This window comes from Lissotriton vulgaris, unplaced genomic scaffold (assembly GCF_964263255.1).
Source record: "Lissotriton vulgaris unplaced genomic scaffold, aLisVul1.2 SCAFFOLD_1083, whole genome shotgun sequence".
Lineage (NCBI taxonomy): Eukaryota > Metazoa > Chordata > Amphibia > Caudata > Salamandridae > Lissotriton > Lissotriton vulgaris.
The window spans coordinates 216353-238590 of NW_028253160.1; the positions used below are offsets into that span (position 1 = coordinate 216353).

Sequence of the window (22238 nt, forward strand, 5' to 3'; positions counted from 1 at the left end):
AGCGCATAGCCATGAAGTGAACTGACTGGTGTGTATCAAAACTGGGGCACTGTAAAGGGGACCAACCCTATCCCTATAACTGAGACCGCAGAGCGAGGAGACATGGGTGGTCTGGAAGGAATCTGCAGCTAGATATTTTCTCTACCAGATAATGCGTTACCAAAGGTAAATAACTTGTTTATCTGATCGAGACTTCTAGCTGCAGAATCTTTACCTTTGAATAGATACCCAAGCTATACTTCCTGGTGGTGAGCTGCAGGCAGATTTACTAGACTAGAAAGTCCTGCAGAACTGAACTGGCAAAATGCCCGTCCCTGCGGACCTGACTATCCAGGCAGTAGTGTTTTGCAAACGTATGCAGTTAAGCCCACATTGCAGTCTGGCAGATGTCCAGGACTGGCAATCCATGAGCCAATGCATTGGTCACAGAATTTACCCTGGTGGAATGGAATCGTAAACCTTCAGGAGTCTGCTGCCTAGCCAGGGCATAGTAGATCTTAATACAGATAACAACCTATCGCGAAATGGTTAATTTCTGCACTGCCTGACCTTTTTTTAGCTCCTAAGTGACTCGTAAACAATTGGTCATCAATCCAGAACTCTTTTGTGTGGTCAAGGTAGGACGACAATGCTCTTTTTGCTTCCAGACGATGGAGACGCTCCTCTTCCTTAGAGTGATGGGGAGGAGCCAAAAAGGTAGGCAGTGTGACCTACTGACCCAGGTGGAATGGGGTCACCACTTTAGACAGGAAAGAGGCGCAGGTGCCAAGCACCACCTTATCCAGGAAAGTCATACGATTAGGGAGGCTTGGATGACCAAGCCTGCAGCTCACTCAACCTCTGGACAGATGTTATTGCCACTAGAAAGGCTGTCTTGATGGAAAGCAGCAGGAGGGGACAACTTTGTAATGTACAACAACAACATTTAGATACCACTGCAGCATAATAAAGGGCATTGGGGGAAACATATGTACAAGCCCTTTTAAGAGCCTATTCAATGGGGGACTTAAAGAGGGTTGGTCAGGCAACTGCAAGAAAGCAGACAGAGCAGAAAGATAACCCATGAGAGTGCCCAAAGCAGAGCCCTACTGGGCAAGAGAGTAGGAATAACAAGAAGTATACTAGACAGAGGAGCAGAAACCGGGTCAATAAACCTCTATGTACAATATTTTACAAATTTTTGCCACAGGCAGGCGCATACCATCGTGGTGAAGGGCCGCCTGGCCGCCAAGATAATACTACATACTTCAGGAGGAAGTTATCAACTGTTGGTGCTCAATCTCCGCGCAAGTAGGCAGAGTGTTGACAGGTTCGGGTGAAGGACCCTCCCCTTCTGCTGCAACAGAAGATCCTTCTGAAGAGGCAACCGGATCGGAGGATCGATGCTCATTAGGAGAAGCTCTGGATACCAGACTCTGTGTGTCCAATCTGGAGATACAAGAATGTCTTGAGCCCGGTCGTTCTTGATCTTTTTGGTCATCTATCGAATTCTGGGCTGAAGTGGTATGGGCGGAAAGGCATGCAGGAGACCTGAGCTCCACTCCTGCTGAAAAGCGACACTGAGCGATAGCTGCTTTGGAAACTCCAGTGCGCAATATGGCCGACATTGCGCATCCTCTTCGGAGACAATCAGTTCTAATCTAGGCTCTCCCCACTGTTGAAAGAGACTATGCACCACCTCCGACTGGAGACACCATTCATGATCCGCTTGGCTTCGACGGCTGAGTTAGTCTGCCCTGGCGTTCAGAGAACCTGCCAGGTGTTGAACCACCAAGTTCATGCCCTGCTGTTCCAGCCATGTCCGGAGGCATAGGGCCTCTTGACAACGGGTCCATGACTGCACACCGCCCTGCTTGTTGCAGTACCACATGGCGGTTTTGTTGACTGTGAACACTTGTACCAACTTCCCCTTGACAGAGGAAAGAAATGCTTTCAGTGCTAGTGCTAGCTCCAACAAGTTGATGTGGAACCCGGCTCCACCAGAAACCAGTGTCCTCTGATCTCCACCTCTCCCAGATGGGTGCCCTATCAAAGGAGTGTCGCATCTGTCACTACTGTGAGATCTGGTTGGGGAAGGGTCTGCCTCTGACCCAATCGCGATTCGTTAACCACCATTGTAGGTCTTTTGCAGTTCCCTCCAAGATCTGAAGCATTTCGCAGAATTTCCCCTGATGCTGTGCCCATTGGAACTTCAGGTCCCCCTGCACAGTCCGCATATACCATCTGGCATGATTTACCAACCGGATCCAGGAGGTCATGTGTCCCAGCAGCCTCAGAGCCACTCTCTCCAAAATCCAGATAGAGGCTGAAATATCGGTATCATAACCTGAATATCCTGTACTGTGTCCGATGAAAGGGAGCATCTGAGAAGGAGTCAGGTGTGACTTTGGCACGTTCATAGTGAACCCCAGTGAATGCAGGCGGTGCGCCATAATCTAGAGGTGGGTGACAACAGTCTGGGGCAAGGACGCCTTCAACAACCAGTCATCAAGGTAGGAGAAGACTGAAACCTTTAACCTGCGCAGATGAGCTACAACCACTGCCATCACCTTGGGGAACACCCAAGGGGCGCTGGTGAGGCCAAAGGGTGCCAATGCCTACTTCTGAAATTGAAACCTTTTCTATAGCCCCTTGGCCAGGAGAGCTGTAACTTCCTCTTGCAGCAGTAATAGATGATCCTCCACCAGCTGTTCTTGAGTTGACAGTCAAGGAGAAGGAAATGACGGAAAAGGAAGAGAGTAGCGATCCCGACTAATCTACAAGACCCATTTATCCGACGTTATTGACCGCCAGCGGGGGATGACCTGATGCAGGGCAATGGTGGCATACTATTGTCCAGTTAACAATAACCCCTGTGCTAGGCTTGAACCAAGTGCCTAGAAGGGAGTGCCTCACTGAAGGGAAAAAGGAGTTCGGCTGAAGAAGCCTAGGTTGAAGCACTTGGGTCAAGATATTAGTCTTGACCTGCACAGAGGGCAGTTCCAGGTCAAGGACCTCTGATGCCCTCTTCACCACCTTACCATAAAATGACTCCTCCTCCATAGCCACAGTAGGTGGAGAGAGCATACCAGCATCTGGAGAGGTGTCCAGACCAGTGGTATTTTCAAGTTCCTACCAGTGCATTCCTAACCAGGAGCATCCAAATTGTGTTCGAAAGGGTCCAAGGACCATTCACATTCTTCTCCCATGCCTGAAACCTCTTCAAAATGAACAGGCGCAGAAGCTCTGGACTCTGTTGGCGCTAGAGTCGACGTCGATCTGACATCAAGGCTCCCCACCCATCTCGTTGACAGATGTGGTGAAGTCTAAGTCAGTTTGGATGACTTCTTCTTATGCCTCTTTCCCGCGGACCTAGAGCGTGTCGAAGAGGACATTGTGCTCCTGCAGCGGTACTGCGACATTCTCTTCCTCGATCGGGACCTCTGAGGAGTCTCGCTCATTGGTGTCGATTGCCAGGCCACAAGGAGCTTCATGGATCGCTTCCTCAAGGCCTTCAGCGCAATGGCATGGCAGTCTGAGCATGAATTCGAGTTGTAGTCGCACTTGAGACACCATAGGCAAACAAGATGGGGGTTGGTAACTGACATGGAGCTGCAACAGGTGCCACACAGCTTGAAACCTACCAGTCTAGAGGTCCTCTCTCGACACACAAGAAAAAAATCTCTCAACAAAACTGGCGCAGAAAGAGAACTGACATACACACACCTAAGTGGCACCTACATAGGTGACCGCAATATCACAACCGACTCTGATGACCTAACGCGGAGCCGAACCGAGCTACCCGACGGCGCACAGGGTACTGCTCACGCAAAAGTTTCCAGATCGAGTCTGACGCCTAAGCAATTCAAAGGTAAGGAATCTACAGCTAGAAGTCTCTATCAGATACCAAACACCTTCCCAGTTCAGGAAAGAGAGACAGACGCACAATCTTGAATGTAAACTTTGCATTTTCTTGTGTGTAATGAATATGGCTTATGAACAGCAGTAACTTTCTTGTTAAAAGAATCAACAGAAATGATGTACTTTTAATTATTTGGGGGCCCAAATCCAGAGGTTTTTACAGGATGATTATAGAGATTAACCTTAATGCAAAGGTTAGAAGCCAATCGGGCAAACGTCTGAAAGCCAATGACAAGTAAGCCAAGCTCTACAGGAACTTCAAATGCCAGCCCTAGGTACCTGATTTCTTCAACCAACACAACTTCCCTGCTACCACTACAGACAACAGACTGACCGAATAGACGGAATGGAACCAGCTTGCACCCCAGGACACCACCTCCATCGTGAACTCCATACACTGAGATGTTCGACCAATCCGTGTCCACACCCCATCTTCAATGGACTTACCACCCTGTTCGACGTCTCAATAGCTACAGCCACTGTCTGGAAACATGCAGATTTCAAAACCCTCCTAAAGAAACCCTCAGCTGACCCCATCGAACTCCACAATTACCAACCAATCTCCTGGCTGGCAGCCAAAGCATTAGAAAAAACATCAACCAACAACTCTCCTTGCATCTGGGACAAAAGCACCTACTCTGCACCTCCCAATCTGGATTCCGCAGCAACCACAGCACTGAGACAGCCATCATTGCGGCCACTGATGACATCTGAGCCCTACTCGACCAGTGAGTCAGCGGCACTGATCCTCCTAGATCTTTCTTCAGCATTCAACCCTGTCTCTCATCACAAGGCTACACAACATTGGCATCCAAGGAGCTTCTCTCAAATGGATCAACTGCTTCCTCACTGGAATAACTCCAAAAATCTGCTTCCCACCATTCACCTCCGAAACAAAAGAATTCATTTGTTGATTACAGCAAGGATCTTCGCTCAGCCCCACCCTCTTCAACACGTATATGACACCACTGGCCAGCATCGTCAAAACTCAGACTTACCATAATTTCCTACGCTCTCCGTCTCCAAAGGCACCACCAACACCAAGTCTAACTTCCACAATTGTATGACTAATGTCACCAACCGGTTGAAGGACAACAGCCTGCAGCTCAACACCAACAAGGCCGAGGTACTGATCTTTGACAACAAAAGCTCCCCGTGGGATGCCTCCTGGTGGCCCATGGAACTCTGACCTGCTTCAACCCGACCAACCACGCTAGAAACCTAGGCATCATCCTGGACAACAAACTAACCATGATGTCCCAGGTCAACTCTTCTCCTCCTCCTCCTGCTTCCTCATCCTTTCCATACTTCGTAAGATCTTCAAATAGCAACCGTAGAGCTCTAGACGCACCATCACCCAGGTCTTCATCTCCAGTAATCGTCTGCCACATTCTTCAAGGACTACAGACTGTAGAGAACGATGCAGCCAGATTCGTTATCGACCTCCCTAGGTCAACCCACATCACCCCCTACCGCAGGGAACTCCACTGGCTCACTGTACTGAAAATATGCTAGTTCAAGGCCCTTGACAACTGCAGGCCTGCCCAACTGACGACCTGCCTACTTGAATCACCATCTGAACTGCTTTCATCCCACCAGACACCTTCACTCTGCTTCCCCCTCACTAACCCACTCCCCCCATCTCTGTCGTAGCAGATGTGGAGTGCTCTTCTTCTCCTACCTAGCAGTGAAGACGTGGAACAAACTATCCCTACATCTCTGAACCTCGTCGTCTCTGTCGAAGTTCCAAAAAGCGTTGAAGACCTGGCTCTTCTGTTGATAGCCTGAACCATACCAGCGCCTGGATACCCTTATGGGTGACAGGCTGCACTCTCCAGATCTACTGATTGATTGAAATCTAGTTTATCTGCATGAAAAGAGTGTGTAATAGATTGAATGGTAGAACAATAACGTATGGAAATGCAACTGGGCCACTCCTTTACCATTAAACACAATCATTGAAAGGGACAGTATTATTTTGACTTTGTTGTTTATTTTTCATTTATGCTTGTGAATAGATTCGCTCCTGAAGAAGCACCAGAGGGTGTGAAATGCAACACATTTTGTGTATAAACTATGATCTCACTAATGAGCTACAACCTCGGAGAATAAACTGGTTTTATCAACCATTCATATGTAGGGATAAGAGATCAGATATCTGAATTTGGCTAAAAAAATAACGTAACAGAGTAAGATTAAAAACAAAACATTTTCTTGAAAACGTTGATGCCTGCGCAAGCGCTCAGCTCCATCCAGTTATTGACATGCAGATCGTTTGCGAAAGTTTCAAATGTTAATTCAAATACTTTCTAAGCCATCAAAATATTTCTGTAAGTGTAATGAAAATGGTGGTGTTGCCCAGATCTTTATTTATATACATACCCATAGTTCTCCCTACAGGATTTTTCCATACAAAAATTGATGTTAAGACTTGCATGGGCAGGCAAATAACCACTCGTAAGCTGGACCACACTGACATTGCCATATGAGAAGGGGATGAGGGGATGTGGGGCTGAAGGCCCCGGACTTTGAGATATATATTAGAGAGTGTCTCAGGGGGAAGTTCTCACACTACTGGCTGCCTGGACCGAAACACCTGCCACATCTCTGAATCTAATGAGAGAAAGTGGAGCCATAGAAACTAAGGGTGACACTGTTCAAAACCCCATAGCAACAATGTAATGTTATTGGCCCAACGGGCACCAGAAAACATGCATGAAATAGATGACTTAAACTTTACCAGTAATCTCTACTCTTCACACCCACAATGCCAGTGGACTGGTGCGCGTGGCTCCCGTTTACTAGGGAAAGGAGGGTCTCTGTATATTTGTTCAGTTTGCAAATTGAAAACATGAGGGAACTGTTCTAAGAGGGCACATTGTTGACATTAGAGCAATTGCAAGAGTATAGAAAATCCCTCACGGCTTTGGACATCTTTTTGTATTATAGGACACGCCACTCATTAAAGGGAATGGTGGAATCTGACGTAAATCAATTACGCCTATTTAGTCTGCGAACAAATGTGGTACATACCGATTGCCCCAGACATATTATCACACAACTATACACTTTAGCTAGGAAAGCGAAATTGATTGTAAATGATAAAAACAGACCAGACTCGCAAGCAGACATAAAATGAACTATATATAGCGAGGAAGGGGATTGATGAGCTATGTAAGGTGCAAACTTCAACCTCCCAGACTGTTACAAATAACTACACTCGAGAGGGTAGCCTATGTTATTTTGATCTCTTCAGATTGAGAGATCAGTTGCGTCATCCTTAGTATACATATCACTAGAGAATGAGAGTTCTGCAGCCAGGTAAATTAATGTGATCCTGGCATCTCTTGGATATTTTTTTGCAGGATCCTCGCCTACAAGTATCACTTGCAGCATGCTTGATCGTTGTATCCTCACCCACTGCATCTATTGTGAGTGGGTGGGCTCAATTCAGTTTTTAAGCAGAGCTCTTATGCCAAGAACTAGGAATTATGAGTGAATTAAAACAAAATAATCCATTTAGGGCCCATTATCGGGGCTCTTATTTCCGATAAGAGATGCCTAGGATTAAGCTAATTGATGTTGAAAAGTATTTTTTGTGACTGCATCAGTCTCCCGTTTTAAGGAGCATAAGTTAATCTTAGACCCTGAGGTCTCCTAACAACACAGGCTTTTGATCTTGGTTGATGGGGTAAGCTGTAAACCAAAAATGTTAGATATAGTCCAATATCTCAGGGCAGTTCGGTTACCAAAATAATCTGCTCAGTTATAGTTTTGTTCAGTTCATGGTATTTTTGTGACATACAATCTTTGATGTTCTGGGTTGAAGATCTGGAGAGTATTTTATGTAAATTTGGGGGGATATCCACCTATGACTTTATATAATCTCTGAGACACCCTGTGTTTTACTGCAGTTGGTTGAGAGAGAAAGGGCCCCCCTTCATCTGTTCTGAGGGGTTAGATAAGGAACTGTGAAACCATTGTATGGTATTGCCATAGCCTTCAACACTGTGGATAGGGAACAGAATTACATTCTCCTCAGGGTTGAAGGTGGTCAACAGATCCAACATGGCCAGCATGGACACATCACTTTTATCCATGAAGGAAAGACAATTATCCCAAGAGCCCGGCAAGGCAGATTCAGTTCCATGGGCTGGTCTGAATTCAGATTGAATGGGAAGTAGGATATTAATATGTATGGCTCCGTTAGAGAGTCTCTACTGTAAATAACTAGTCTATAAATGCAGTAATTCACTGCTGTAACGTAACGACAGTTGTTAACAAAAGCTGTTGCCCACTGTTGGTGCTTCATAATGGGAATTTCAGAGCTGCTCTGTCCTGTTAGAGCAGCCCTAGAAAGCAGGAAACAGAACTTCTGAATGAGTGAAAGCGAAGGCACCAAGAGTGGTGAGTGAATGGCAGGCGGCCAGGTATTATTTAGGTCGAGCCTAGCCCAGCAAGCATGCGCTGCTCTATGGGAGGCTTCTTGTAAGCACTCTATACTTCTCCATGTGGGTATGACTCCTACCACACATTGGATTGGCCTTTGCGTGTGTCTTTCAATAATGAAAACACGCAAATGGCTAAAGGTGGGTGCATGTCCCATCTCCTTTCTAATGTGTCACTCCCACTGCGTTTTGCTCTCGGGAGCGAGCAGCTGCGCGTAGGGTGGTAGCTGCATTCCTCGTGGGTCAGGTTACCGTGCTTTCACTTTCGCTTCTTTCGTACATTCTGTGGATTTCCCCGACCGCATTTTAAGAGCGCTGTTTTTTGGCATGTTTGCTTTCCTTTCTGCCCTCTCATCGTTGCAGTGCACAGCGCTGTTTCCACTTATTCTCGCCGGCTTCCCCCAACAACACTTCCCACACAGGACTGTGCATATGTCCGACTTCATTTTAAGAGCACTGCTTTTCTGCATGTTTTTCACTTAATTATTTGCTGTAAATTCTGTAGCCAACTCCCGATTCCTGTAAAGTGGTCCAAAGTCCTCAGCCATGTTCGCGATACAGGAAACTGTTTAAATATATGAATACATTTGGAATTTCAAAAGTTTTCAGTTGAGTTTCTGCCCGGCGCATCAGCGGCCATCTGTTGTGGGTGGGGAACCCATACAGCACATGTTCCTGCTTTTAGAGCTACCTCTGTTTGTTCCAGGCAGCGAGGATCTCACTGAACCACCCCCTAGTCTGCAATATTTGGAGCCTCTGCTGCGAGCATCATCACCTCCAAACTGCAGACTGGACTTTTCAGTTTTATTCTGAACTGTTCAGTCTGATATACTCATCACAGAATACTCTGAGCCAAAGATTACCTTGCTGATGGACCCCAGGAAGAACTGCCTGGCATAAGCGGGGTAGCGGGGACAAGTCCACAGCAGCCTGCTAGTCACCTCCTCTGCCACTGAGGGGCTCCTTGCCAAAACATGCGGTTCTGAAGAGGCGGCTGATGCTGCATACTATTGCAGCCATGTCTCTCAGTGTCCATGGCCGCAACAGACTGAACTTTTAGCCATGTTGACAAGCCTGAAGACTCTAGACTGATTTCAATTCTTACCTCCAAGGAAGCCGAAAAGATGGATCCTTTTAGATTTCTTTCATTAGTTAGGTCTTTGTTTAAGCGTTTACACAAATTGCTTAAACAAAAATCTGATGTTTCAATAGAAACACACCATTGTGCACCAAGGGAATGATGGTCGGTATTTTGGATACATGTGATTGCAAACACTCTGTGACCAAAAAGAGGTAGGTTTTGTTTCAAATTTTAATTCTACTAAAAGGCATAATGATAACTTCACTGCAAACGATCTGCCCGTTGAGGACAGCGCAGGACATCCGATAAGTACTGTTGTTCAAGGTGACTCAAATCCAAACTGCATACTGTGAAATAAATATTAAAACTTTGAACGGGACACATTTTTGACTTTCCTAATTATATCTTGCACAATTACTTGTCCACTACCTCAGTTTAAGTCAGTACTCTCCAGAAGCTGCTCGAGCCCATACACTTCGTATTACTACACTGCCTTTAGAGCTTCCACTTTACCAAATCTCCCCGCGCCTTCCCCCAACACCACCCTCCGCCCCGGAGTATGCACATGTTACTTTTATTTTATATGGCAGCATTCCTAGCTCCCGTTCCTGCCACCACTTCTCCACCCCCAAATCTATAATACATACTGTATTTAAAGCAGCACACGCTCTCCGTTATAGTCCTTTCCCTTTGCATTATTTGTGAGCGTTTGAAACCAAATGGAGCATGGCATTCCCTTTCCAGACCTTTTCTATTGGGGTCACTGCTCATTACCTGCCATCCTCGCTCCGCCTGCAGCCTGTTGACATATTGGGTTCATATGAATCCAGAAAGGCTCTACCAAACCTATGGACTTGCTCCAAGATGTTGGTACTTTTTTTTCCAGGCAGCATTTTACTCTGGTCTCCACTCCCTCATAATTTGTATTTGTATTTATATAGCGCAAATCACCAACAGGTCTTTAAGCGCTTTTGGAGGCGAGGCTTGAGGCGATATGGACGGATCAGGAAATCCCACCCATGATGGGAGGTTTAGCTGGTGGTCAGTGCTTCCTTAAACAGTAATGTTTTTAGTTGTTTCCTGAAAGTGAGGAGCGTGGGTTCTTTGCAAAGGTGGTCTGGCAGCTGATTCCAGAGTTTAGGGAGTATGACAGAGAAGGATCGTCCCCCTTTTGAAGCAAGGTTGTATTGGCGGGTTACCAGGTTGCAGGCCTCTGTAGATCGAAGTGAGCGTCCTGGTACGTAGATCTTGAGACGTTCTTTGATATATGCAGGGGCTTTGCCATATATCGCTTTTTGGGCAATGCAGAGGCCTTTGAACTTTGCTCTTTGCCTGATAGGGGGCCAATGAAGTTTGTGAAGCAAAGGGGAGGCATGGGTTCTTCTGGGTAGCCTAAAGATCAGCCTGGCTGCATCATTCTGAACCACCTGAAGTTTGTTAGTGAGTTTTTGAGGGAGGCCAAGATATAGCGCATTCCCGTAATCAAGCCTGGAAAGGATTGTGGCTTGGATGATCATTTGTAGGGAAACTGGGGAGAGCAGGGGGGCTAGTTTGCGTAATTGTCTCAGGAGTCCTGTGCAGGTGCCTACCACCGTGGTAATTTGGTTGGTCATGGAAAGCTCTTGGTCTAATTTAATGCCTTGGCTTTTTAAGGTGGCGGCGGGGGAGGGAGTGGAGACCAACTCCTGGGGCCAGAAGCAGTCATTCCATGGATTGCTTTTTGTGGGAAGCACAAGGACTTCAGTTTTCTCCGGGTTGATTTTTAGGGAGTTTTTGGTCATCCAGTTAATGGCCGTAGGGGATTTTGGGTGTAGGATCGTCAGTAGGGGATAGGTTTGGTGTGTTTTTATGAAGGGTCCTTAGCAGATTTTCTTCTCGTAGTTTTTCTGCCACACTTTCATTGATGGTTTGACTGCCAGGTGTAAGAGAGAGCAGCGTAGCTTTGGTGCATGTCAGAAATTGGCCAGGGGGTCTGGCCTCCGGCCCCAGACGGGCTTGTCTTTGGCGCGCCACCTGTGCGTCAAGGCAGGCATCCTGTTTTTGTAACTCTAGCTCAGCCACTAGAGCGCTGACCTCGTATGTGCCCCTGCCGGAAGTTCCCCCTGGTGCTTCCCGTGAGCGCAACGTTCCCTCCACTCAAACGGTAACAACCGCGGTGGACCGGGGAACAAGCAAGCAAGTCACCAGGTAAGTTTGGGGCAGCTTAGCACACAATGGGATATGAGGATAAGTAATAAAACAGTACACAAGTTTGTTTTAAAAGGAAAAGGGTTTGTGCTTTCCCTTAGTCACCCACCCTAGCAGTAAAGTAGAGAAGATTGTATATTAACTTAGTACAGCAAATTAAAAAAAGCTCCTAGCGCGTATTTCAATACTGACCGCCTTTGCCTTTAGTTGTGGTGAATTAAAAGCCTCTAGCGCGTCCCTGTTTACCATTTTCTGGTTCTCCTGCACCACAAGGTCATACTAATATCATCACTCCACTGTCAATGAGAAATAAAATACTCAATTTAAACATCAACAACTCAAACTTTCACAAATGCGAGACTGGTTGCATTACAAAAGCTTATTTTGTTTGTTTGCTTTTACTTTTGGCACAGGAAGGAGAAGCCATTTTATGTATGGCTGTCCCATTACTTCTCTACCCCTGTTTAGTAGTTGAAAGCAGGGGCAGGTAAGTTTAGTGGTGGGCCATAAATAACAACAAATTGTAGACTGGTAACAAGTGAACTATGGAGATGGATTTCCTCTCAGGGTTCTGAGTGAAATCAGAGACAACTTGAGCTTCTCTGTCACTCCGAACCCCTTGGTGAAAAATGTCCCTGTAATTCACTGTTCACCATCTATAAATCTATACATAATCTTCCAAAAACTGTTGAAGGTGGGAATTGGTTGCCTTCTCAAGAACCTTAGCTACCACAGGTAAAGTAACTATGTGGCAAAATTGACAGTATCTTCCAGAGAGCTGAGGTTTTTGGATTAAAGGAGTATGGTGTACTTCTTTCAGGAATGGATGTGTGACAATCACTTTTATAGATAGATTACCTAAAAGTTAGTATAACTGGAGCAACGCATTGTGCTTGTAATTTCAGAAGTCAGGCTGGAGCAGTGTCACATAAAGAATGAATATTTGTCAGTTCCCACTTGTCATAGGTTGTAGTACAAATAAGAGCAATTAAGGATCATCAAAATTTCTTTCAGATAATGACTGGTCTGAATGTTTAAAAAAAATGTTTTATTGGTTCTCTCTGCAGCAAGCTTACTATAACAGCACCTCCAAGGCAGTGCCACCTATGAGATATAAACTTAGACAGATATAGTTACATGTACCCATTGAACAGCCATCAAGGTTGCTACAATCACTTGATGTGAAATTGTGTACCCTCATAACTGCTGGTAGATGGTAGTGGGGGCAACAGATAGAGGAGAGGGTATCTCAAATGTTCTTGTATTGTGTGGTTGGTGGTACCAATTGTTGTGTAAACATCAAATTTCTCGATTGAACAGACTAACAAAATACATAACAATGGTTCCTCTACTATGTAGAGCATTTCTTCGCATTCAGCATAATATATCTATTTATGTGAAGTGGATTGCTCAATGGTAACAGCATGGTAAGGGCAGGGAGCCATGTCCTGTGCACGTGTCCCCAGCGGTAGGGTGGCCGCAGTGGCTTTAGGTGGTGTGGCAAAGTGTAAAGAAGCAGGCAAGATGTATTGCAATAGAGTTGAGGGTGTAATATCGTTCATGGACAGGGCACGTCCTCCACTGTCAGTAGATAGCTGCACAGGGGTTGCCATATATCTTTTGGTCCGGAGGTGGGGGACTTAAGGAAGCATAGAGTTCACTGGCGTTGTCACAGTACACTAAGCTTTTTAGCCAAGCTTGGTCATGTGGGGGAGGGGTGTTCACTGCCCTAATGTAGGGCGATTTCGCGTTTGGGTCTGAAGTGGTGGACATTTTTCGGTTAGCCTTGTACATAGCTTAGTAACACAAATAGCGGGTCAGGGTTAAGATCTATAGCTGTCATCTGAGACAAGTGGGAAAATATGGTGTGTCAATAGGATGCAGTATGCCTACACGTCTATGACACGTGTATGAAGTTTGCTCCCTTAAAGGGGCAGTTGAAGTAACTTATTTCAAAGGTTAGGGAAGAGGAAGTGTTTTCGTGTGCAGCAGGCTTACCATATCTTGTCAGTCAGTGGGCATCCCAGATCCACCTTCCAGTAGCCCCTGAGATTCCCATCATGGGTAGGAAGTAAGGCTACATTTGCATAGTATAGTCTCTAGACTGTCTCCCATCTCCATTGTCTATCACCAGGGTCAGGAGGGTAAATGTGTCCTGGTCTAGCGGATATGTCTGAATATTTGCCCGTAATGCACCATTGATGCGGTGCATCTCAAGGTGATCAATGCTCGAGACAGTTGTAAAGTGGGCATCTGTATAGTGATTAAGGCATGCCCATCTAGAAAGAGATCCCTCAAATGTGTAGTGCGAGTCGTGTCAACGTGTGCTTGACCAGGTTTTCACAGGTGATTGGGAGCCAGGGGTTGTCTTGTAGTGCCAGTGATGGTGAATAGAGTAGTGTGTCCCCTAGTAGCCGTAGTAATTTCCTCCAATCCCAACTGTTGGTGAATAGGGTCTGGATATCCATTGAGTCCAGAGGAAGACCCGTGGGGACATTAGAGGCCACCTGGTTCATTTTGGGCATGGTGTGGGGAGGCACGCGTCTGCATGAAACCATTGGTGGGTAAAGTGGCACTGTGCGGTTAAGTAATACAGGTGGCAGTGCAGCACGCCAAAGCCATCCCGTTTATAGGGGAGTACCAGGATGTCCTAGCTGACATGCGGATGCCTGCCAGCCTATACAAGCCTCTGCAAAATCTCATGCGGTGTATTGAAGAATGAGTTGGTGAGTCAAATGGGTATATCTAAAAAGAGGTAAAGAAAGCCGGGGAGAAGTTTCATAATGGCAGTGCATCCAGCCATCGACAGCGGAAGGCGAGTCCACCTGTGTAGACAGTTTCTCAATGGCTGGTCCGTAGTTTAGCCGTATTACATGCTCCTTGTCAGGGTGGAGGAGTATGCCTAGATACTGGACCCGGCCGTTGCACCATGACAGTTGAAAGTCGCTTTGATAATGCTTGGTTGCATACATAAGTGGGAGTAGCTCGGATATGGGCTAATTGGTGTAGAGGCTGGAGAGGCCTCCAAAACGAACCACCTTGCGAAGGATTGGGGCCAAGCCTGGATGTCTCACAAACAGCAGCACATCGTCAGCGTACATGCAGATAAGTAAGGGGCCAGGTTTGAACTGCAGGCTATCGGTTCATTTGATTCTTCTGAAGATGTCGGACTAGGCGGTCCAGGGCTATTTTGAAGAGCAAAGGGGATAGTGGACACCCCTGTTGCATCCCTCGTGCCATAGGGAAAGTGGAGGTCAGTGAGCCATTAGCCCTGTTATAGGCAGTGGAGTCCGTGTATAATCAAGGATACAGCCACGGGGAAGGCCTAATTAGAGGAGTATGGCATAAAGAAAGGGCCATTGGACATCGGGAGAGATTCTGTTTAGGACAGAAAAAATGATGCACAGGTTCAGGGACATGGAGCGATGGGGGACAAATCCTGACTATATGGGGAATATAATTTGCTTCCACGTACGTTGTGCTGCACCCTAGAGTGCTTAGAGATGCATGTGCCCCGGATGTAGGCCTTAAAGGTTTCTCTTAAGGTGGCCTGTGTAGCTACTGAGCCCACATTGAGTTGGAAGTAGTCCACCACTGCCGAGTGCAAGTCCGAACGGAAGAGTGCATCCTGAAGCACCATGGCTGGGAAGCGCCACTGACTCTACAGGCAGCCGGGCACATGTAATGTAAAATGGACCGGGGAGTGACAAGAAGTGTGCAGGCTAAGTGTGTGATCTTACCCAGCCAAGGACCCAGAGTCGTGGTGATAAACCAGTAGTCCGTGCATGATCATGTGGGGCAGAATAATACGTGTGTGCTGGGGCAAAGGCGTGTTGCAACCGCCAGGGGTCTCATAGCAGATAAGTGTCTTAGACGTCATAGACAACTCTAAGTGACAAGGTTTCCCAGCCCTCGTGCTGTGGTCAAACTCCATGCGCCCTATATCAGTTAGGAGTGTCTGAAAAAGCACAGGTGTGTCGACATTAGGGGCATAAATATTAGCTAGTAGTACTCCGCTAGGGTCCTGGTCACCAGGCCACATCCGGCTCCCTCATCCAATATGGAGGCAGTGGGCTGGAATGGATGAGGGTGCTGACCCCATGTGAATATGTGCTGTAGCATAAGTAATAGCGGTGCAGGCCCCATGTGGCAAAAACGGTGTGGGAGCTCCCAGGTAGGAGATGTCTCCTGCAAGAAGGCCATCCGTGCACCATGGCAAGATAAATACTGCAACACCTGCTTGCCCTTGCATCGGTTATTTAGGCCCTGATATTCCAAGACAGTAACATACAGTCCTCTGCCTGCACTTTACCACATACAGTGACCTATACGCATGTTAGGCATAGCAATGAAAGGGTGTTGTAAAACAACAAATAATAACACAATCAATCCAACAACTACAACCCCGCCCCATACTGGGCAAGGACTAGTCCAGTGAATCACATGGTAAACAATCCCATAAACAAAGAAACAATATGAAGTCCTCATGTTAGTGTTTACCACTGGGTAATGGCAACACTGCGGCGGCAGGCCCATTCCACAGTCAGATCGTGAAGGAGGGCAATAAAAATGGGTCATTGTCCAGTAGTGCTGAGGTGGGTTCTGGAGGTCATCGTGCATCGCGGTAAGGGAACAGGGGCCAGCGCAACATTGTTGTTACTAATAAACCATCACCAGAGGGTCCACTGGGCCAATCAGTGGGTAATGGGTCCGCACTCGCACCAGAGTGCGTGTTCAGAGGAGATAGATCGGTGTGGATTGCCTCGAGGATGCACTGTCCTAGGCGTGGTGTTTGCACAATTCCTGGTGGCTGCTGGGGTGTAGAAAAAGTGTGCTTTACCATTGGCGCCCACCGTGAGGTGGGCTGGGTAGAGCATGCCATTTCAGAATCCCAGTTTCCAGACTGCCAATTTTGCATCTGTGAACTTTTGGTGTGCCTCCTTGGCTGCCTGTGTGAAGCCTGAGGATTGGGAGATTTTGGAGGCCTTCCACTGCAGGAGGCCAGTTTTGTGGACAAGTCTCAAGGCCACATCTCTGTCTCGAAAATTAAGCCGCTTGGCAATAATGGGCCTCAGGGGGCGGGGTATTGCTGGGGGCGGGACGCGGACCCAGAGAAGTATGGACGCTCTTCACAACAAAGTTAGATGTAAAGTTTGCTCTGCCTAGTAGGTTAAATAATAAGCGTTCAACAACTAGGTCAAGGCGCCCAGTCTCTATGGACTCTGATATTCCCAGAATGTGCAGGTTGTTACGACGGTCTCATGTCTCAAGGTCTTCATTCTTGATGGTAACCAATTTGAGCAGGTGTTCCAGTCTCTCCAGCCACTTCATTGTTTTAGTGTCCCCGTCTTCAAGGCCTGACCCGCACTACCTCGCTGCATCTAATCTGGTGTCATTGTGGTACAGTCGTTCCCAATGCAGAAAAGGTGACCAGCGAGGGAGTTAAATATGTTGTCAGTGTCTCAAAACCCGCTGTGAGTTCTGCCATTATGCAATCTGTGCCAGTCAGGTGTTCCTTTTCAGAGCCTCTGGCAGCTCCATTGTGAGTGTGGACCCCGCAGTGTCCGTCTGCTTGGACGTCTGAAAGGGTAGCTTGTCACCCGCACCATGTCTGGAGTATGGGAAAATGGGACGTAGTGTGTTATGGATCTCCACTAGTTACACAGTTCAAGTGGGCCCAAGTAGAAGCAAAGCAAGTGCCCCGGAGATCCAAACTGCGCGTAGTATGGCTACGTTAGCGGAGTTCAGGGACTTGGGCAATACTTTGAAGTGTTACTACAGCAAGGCCGGCAGTGCAGCCCTCAAGCAATTAGCATGTATGTGCCTGACACGGCAGGCGGGGCAGGAGGTCGTGGATCCCAGCCAGATCCCGATGGAGAGTGAGATGGCATGCTCAGGCCGCCATCCAGCTTGCTGCAGAGGACCGATGGGAGCGTAGAGTACCAGCGGGGTGGGCCACCGCACAGCAAAGAGTATGACATCTCTTGCGAATATCAGCGCAGAGTCGGGTTGACCAGCGAAGTCCGGCGGCCTCGATACCTCTGACTGACCTGCTGCCCCTGTCACCGTGGGGTCTCTGAGGTGTGAGCGGGCCGCCCGTTACTCCATCGATGGTGCCGCCATAGCTGCGTTGGTGTCGTCCCCAAACGTCAACTTCTGGTCACCCCTGGCTTGGGAAAGGTACACCCAGGATCGAATTGGGTGCATAGAAGGGTGCATTCCAGCCGTGATGCTGGCTGATTCGCTGGAGCTTCATTGCCGTACGGCCATCATGGCTATGTCTCCCTAGCCCCCCGCCCCCCCCCCCCCACCCCTTCCCGGTCTGAATACTTAGCAATCACAGCCATAGAGATACCCATTTACATACCTTGATCAGAGCAAAAAAATGAATTTAAACGGCTACATTCACCTTGCCATAATGTGGCAAAAACCTGTATCGCCTGGATAGCATAAAGTAGCTCGAACCAAACGATAGCCGATTTACTACCTGATTTTGTGATCTCTGGATGCCAGTATAATTGTTTTGTGTATCTAATGGCATTTTCATACTCCTTTAGGTACAGTTGATTTTGTTTTGTGGCAATAAGATCTCTGTTTTTCCATTAGGATCCATTTTTTAACAAACATTTTTAAGCAGCTTCAGTCCTAAAGAAAACTAACCAATCACGTTGTTACCTCTCTGAATAACGTAAAGAACTCAATAAAGCACATCTTCCCATTAATGTCCAGCAATTGGCAGCTTACCAAACCATATGCCACAGGAAGTAAAGAAATGTACAAGAGAGTCCTAAAACATCTCTCCACTTCTTCGCAAAATTTCTGGCCAGTATTACCACTAAATGTTTTAAAATTTGGTCCCATCCACCTCCATTTTAGGCACCTCCATAGCCTCCCACTGGAATTACCTGCCATATTCAAAGGCTTGTTCGTTGTAAAAAAGGGTTAAGTGTATTGAAACACAAAACTAAAAACTCCAAACACATGAAGTCCATCAGCCAATACTTTTCTTCTGGTTGCCCCACTAAAACAAAAATTAAAAACTGAAACCCGTGTCTTTTTTAGTTGGAGCTGTAAAGGCTGTTCTGGGCCCTTTAAGAAGCACGGTTCATGTGTTAACTTTCAATGAAAACATGTTTCTTACTTTTCTGCTGATTGGCAGATATTAGCATGGGAAAAATGGCTCTACTCTATTTTTTATAGAGATTCATCTTTGTTTTATGTTACAGTCAAGCTTGTTTAACTCGGGTGAAAATGTAGAAAGTACAACTGTGGTAAATGAAAGATGTAGAGTCCACTTAGTAAGTTACGATCCTTTATTGCAAGTTCCTTCCAGGTTAGATAGACAGATCAAGATTGTAAGGAAAATCCCACCAGGAGCCAGCTGTTAGCAGCTCAGCCTGAGATGACCAACTGCCACAGTAAGTGAGAGAGAGACACTGTGAGCTAGAGGGACACCCAGGCATTCTATGATGTCACAGATAACATAGTACAGTCTAGCCAGAGAAGAACAGTGGAGAGGACATTTACTACAACAACCTCTCCGTCAGATGCTACCTACGCCCAAATTGCACAATAGCGGTAACGTGTGCAGCGGTTTTTATGTTTGTGTGGGGACTGGGGAGTGTCAGTGTCCCTTATGCATGTTTTCCAAGCATAGTTATCACAGCTAAATTATGGTCGTAAGTGCTTGGTAAAACAGTAGTGAGAGCAGTTTGCAGTGAAATTTCAATGGGAGTGAAAGAAAATGTAGTTCAATTGTTGGCATCTATTTGTGGCTTTAAATGACAACAAAATAACTAATCACTGTAGAATGCGGGCTCCACCTTGAACCAATCCTGCGTGTAAAAGGAGTTTGCCTACTTAATTGTTCATTTATACCCCAATGTGACTAGCTTTTTTTTTTCTTTTTCCTGTTCAGATGATGGGCAGTCTGGCTGCATTCTTGATTCGGTACCAACTAGTGCGGCTTTTTTATGACGTCTAATGTTGTTGGCAAATCAGAAAGAAGGAGGCCGTGGGTCAGAGTTCTGCATAGTGCATCTACTCATGATCCTGTGATCAGCTGGAAGAGGAACAATAAACAATGGCTCCTGGACAGCTAAATGGGCCTGCTACCCATCCGCCTTACAGTCTGTGGAGCAGGTTTGGAGGAAACGAAGCATTGGTTCATGTCATCACTGCTGTGAACTTTTTTTTACATCATCAAGGACTTTTGCTGTCCCAGTGAGGGCCAGCCGCAATAATGACATTATTTATAATGGGTCTTCTAGTAAATACTACTGGGTTCACCTGCCCTAGTTTGGGGCAGATAGTCTCAGGGTTGATGAGAAGTCCCAGCAAAAGAGTACAGTACTGCTATAATGAAGTAAACATTGTGATAATTTTTGTTTGAAAATATCTTGTCTGTTGTGAAGTGTTGTGGATTACAGTTTCTGCATGTTCAATTCAGATGGTACAAGAGTCTATCTCAGCATCTGTCACAGGATGACACACACGAACAACTATAATTCAATGGTTGCTGTGCGCCTTCATGTGGGTATTACGAGGACCTACGTTTGGTGAGATATGGGTTACTGTGCATTTAACAATCAAAGTACATCTTCCTGCTCTATTGAAACACACCCAACCTTTTTTAGCCTAGAATTAACTGTTTGCTTTTTCTGGAGAAAAAAAACAGGCTTGCGTACCTTTTGGCAATACATTTTAAGTACAGGCCATGGGATCCATTTTAGGTGACCAATCATACTCCTTGACACTTTGCCACCCAGTAATTTGTTTACACATAAACTGATTTTCACGAATCAACAGTATGTAATCAGATGGCACAATACAGATCTATGACTACAGCCGAGCCAGGGATGGCGAGTGGCTGTTACTAACCGAGCAGGCCTTAGTCTCTAAGTTCTGATGCATGGGTGACTTTCTTACATCAGACCTTTTACTGCTTCAAACTTTAGAAACAGAATATGGAGCAGAGCCAGCTTGGATATGGTGATAGCTGGGACTAGGTTTGACCTCCAGCTGACTAGTTAATGAGGATGGCCAAGATGACCTTCTGCTCCTCAGCTGAAATCAGAAACTGGTGTTTACGAAAGGCACATGCAAGGAGTGTTGTTTATAAGAGGCATATGGGAAGAGCCTCGTGGCTACCTCTGTATCTTTGAAAAGGGATCTGTTTGCGGAAGATCAAAGAAACTACATTTGTTTTTGTAGTGAACATAAACGCAGGACTTAAGGGTATTCCAGTGTGCACGTTCAGATTGGGTAATGCGATGACAAGTTGATGCCTTAGTGGCTTTCTGGCTGGTGAATGCACCCATGTAAGTCACAAAAAATAATAAATTCCTTAGTGTGGTAAAAATACAACCATCAAGCACAAGCAGATTGATAGAAGAGGTGAATCTCCTAGTTCAGCGGTTCTTAACATTTTGCCCTTTATGGACTCCTACTGAATCACCACTTGAAGCCAATAACACAGGCCTAAACAGTTTCTATTGTTTGATTCGAAAACAATATACAAACTTACAGAACAAGGTGTACCTCAAACAAATTATTCAATTTAATTACATTTTGCTTTCTTATGCGTATATACGTTTTTAATACATTATTATTTAATTTTCTACACAGTCGCAGACTAACCCTCCATGTGGTTTGTGGACCCCAGGTTAAGAACCAATGGCACTGGTGTGGGGTACCATTGAAAGGAGAGCAGTGCTAAAAAACTAAAGCTGCCAACTGAGAAAGAAGGCTTGGGTGGTCCTGACTTTGAATGTTATCTAGCTGTACTGCTGCAATGGCAGGCTGAGGCTGGTTGGCTGAGCACCAGTGGTGGGAAGGGGCTTTGCACACTGTCTTCTTTTCTCAGTTTTTTACCCGAGGGTCCTCCCCAACTGCAGTGGGATGGCTAAAAAGAAGCTTAAGAATAACAAGAATGGTCAAGCCATATGTACCAGCAGTACCACTTGGCAGTTGGCAAACATAATTTGTCAGGGGCCACGCCAGCAATTTAACACACTGGGAAGAGGTGGGCCGTACGTCCGTAAGAAATTTATTTCATGAGAGCAAGGTAGTGAAATTTTAGACTTTGCCTGAAGAAGATGGTTTGCATGGAGGTCCGTTCCTTCTCCATGAGAGAATCCAAAAAGCTTTGTATAAAACACTGGAGTATAACTATAGAGGAACCTCAAACCCACAGTGTTCTACAGACCTTGCACATAAGGTGTGAAAGGCACAGGTTGATCATCTGGTTGTACAAGACACTGTTGGAACATTTGGGAACGTCCTTACGGTCACTGAAGGGCGGTTTGGGAAGCAGACTTGGTTCAAGAGTTCACTGAGAAGAATTGGGGCAAGATGCTTTGCTATAATCAAAAAGTCTCATGGAACGCCTGATTCCAATTTTTACAGTTTTAATATGCTCCACAGAGCATACTTTTACACTGGACAACAGTGGAGTGTCCCAGATGCCATGATGAGCAGGCTGCTTTCAAGCATATGATGTGGGATGCCCAAATAAGTGCCTTCTGGAAAGGGGTCATTGATGATTTAGCTGAGATCATCAGCTGATTGACCTCTGTAAGACTGAGAGTTGTATACCGGGGATATTCCGGTGCACTGAGAAG

At 46.2% G+C, this 22238-nt stretch overlaps 1 protein-coding gene across 2 annotated transcripts in view; it reads left to right on the top strand.

Annotated features, from left to right (window-relative positions):
• Positions 1–20011, top strand: part of DPAGT1 (dolichyl-phosphate N-acetylglucosaminephosphotransferase 1) — a 48310-nt gene extending 28299 nt beyond the window's left edge. For both annotated transcript variants that reach the window (XM_086951289.1, XM_086951290.1), the window contains exon 9: positions 19535–20011. In XM_086951289.1, the coding sequence (XP_086807415.1) occupies positions 19535–19600 (66 nt within the window). In that variant the 3' untranslated portion in view covers positions 19601–20011. The remainder of the gene's footprint in view (positions 1–19534) is intronic.
• Positions 20012–22238: the final 2227 nt, after the last annotated feature.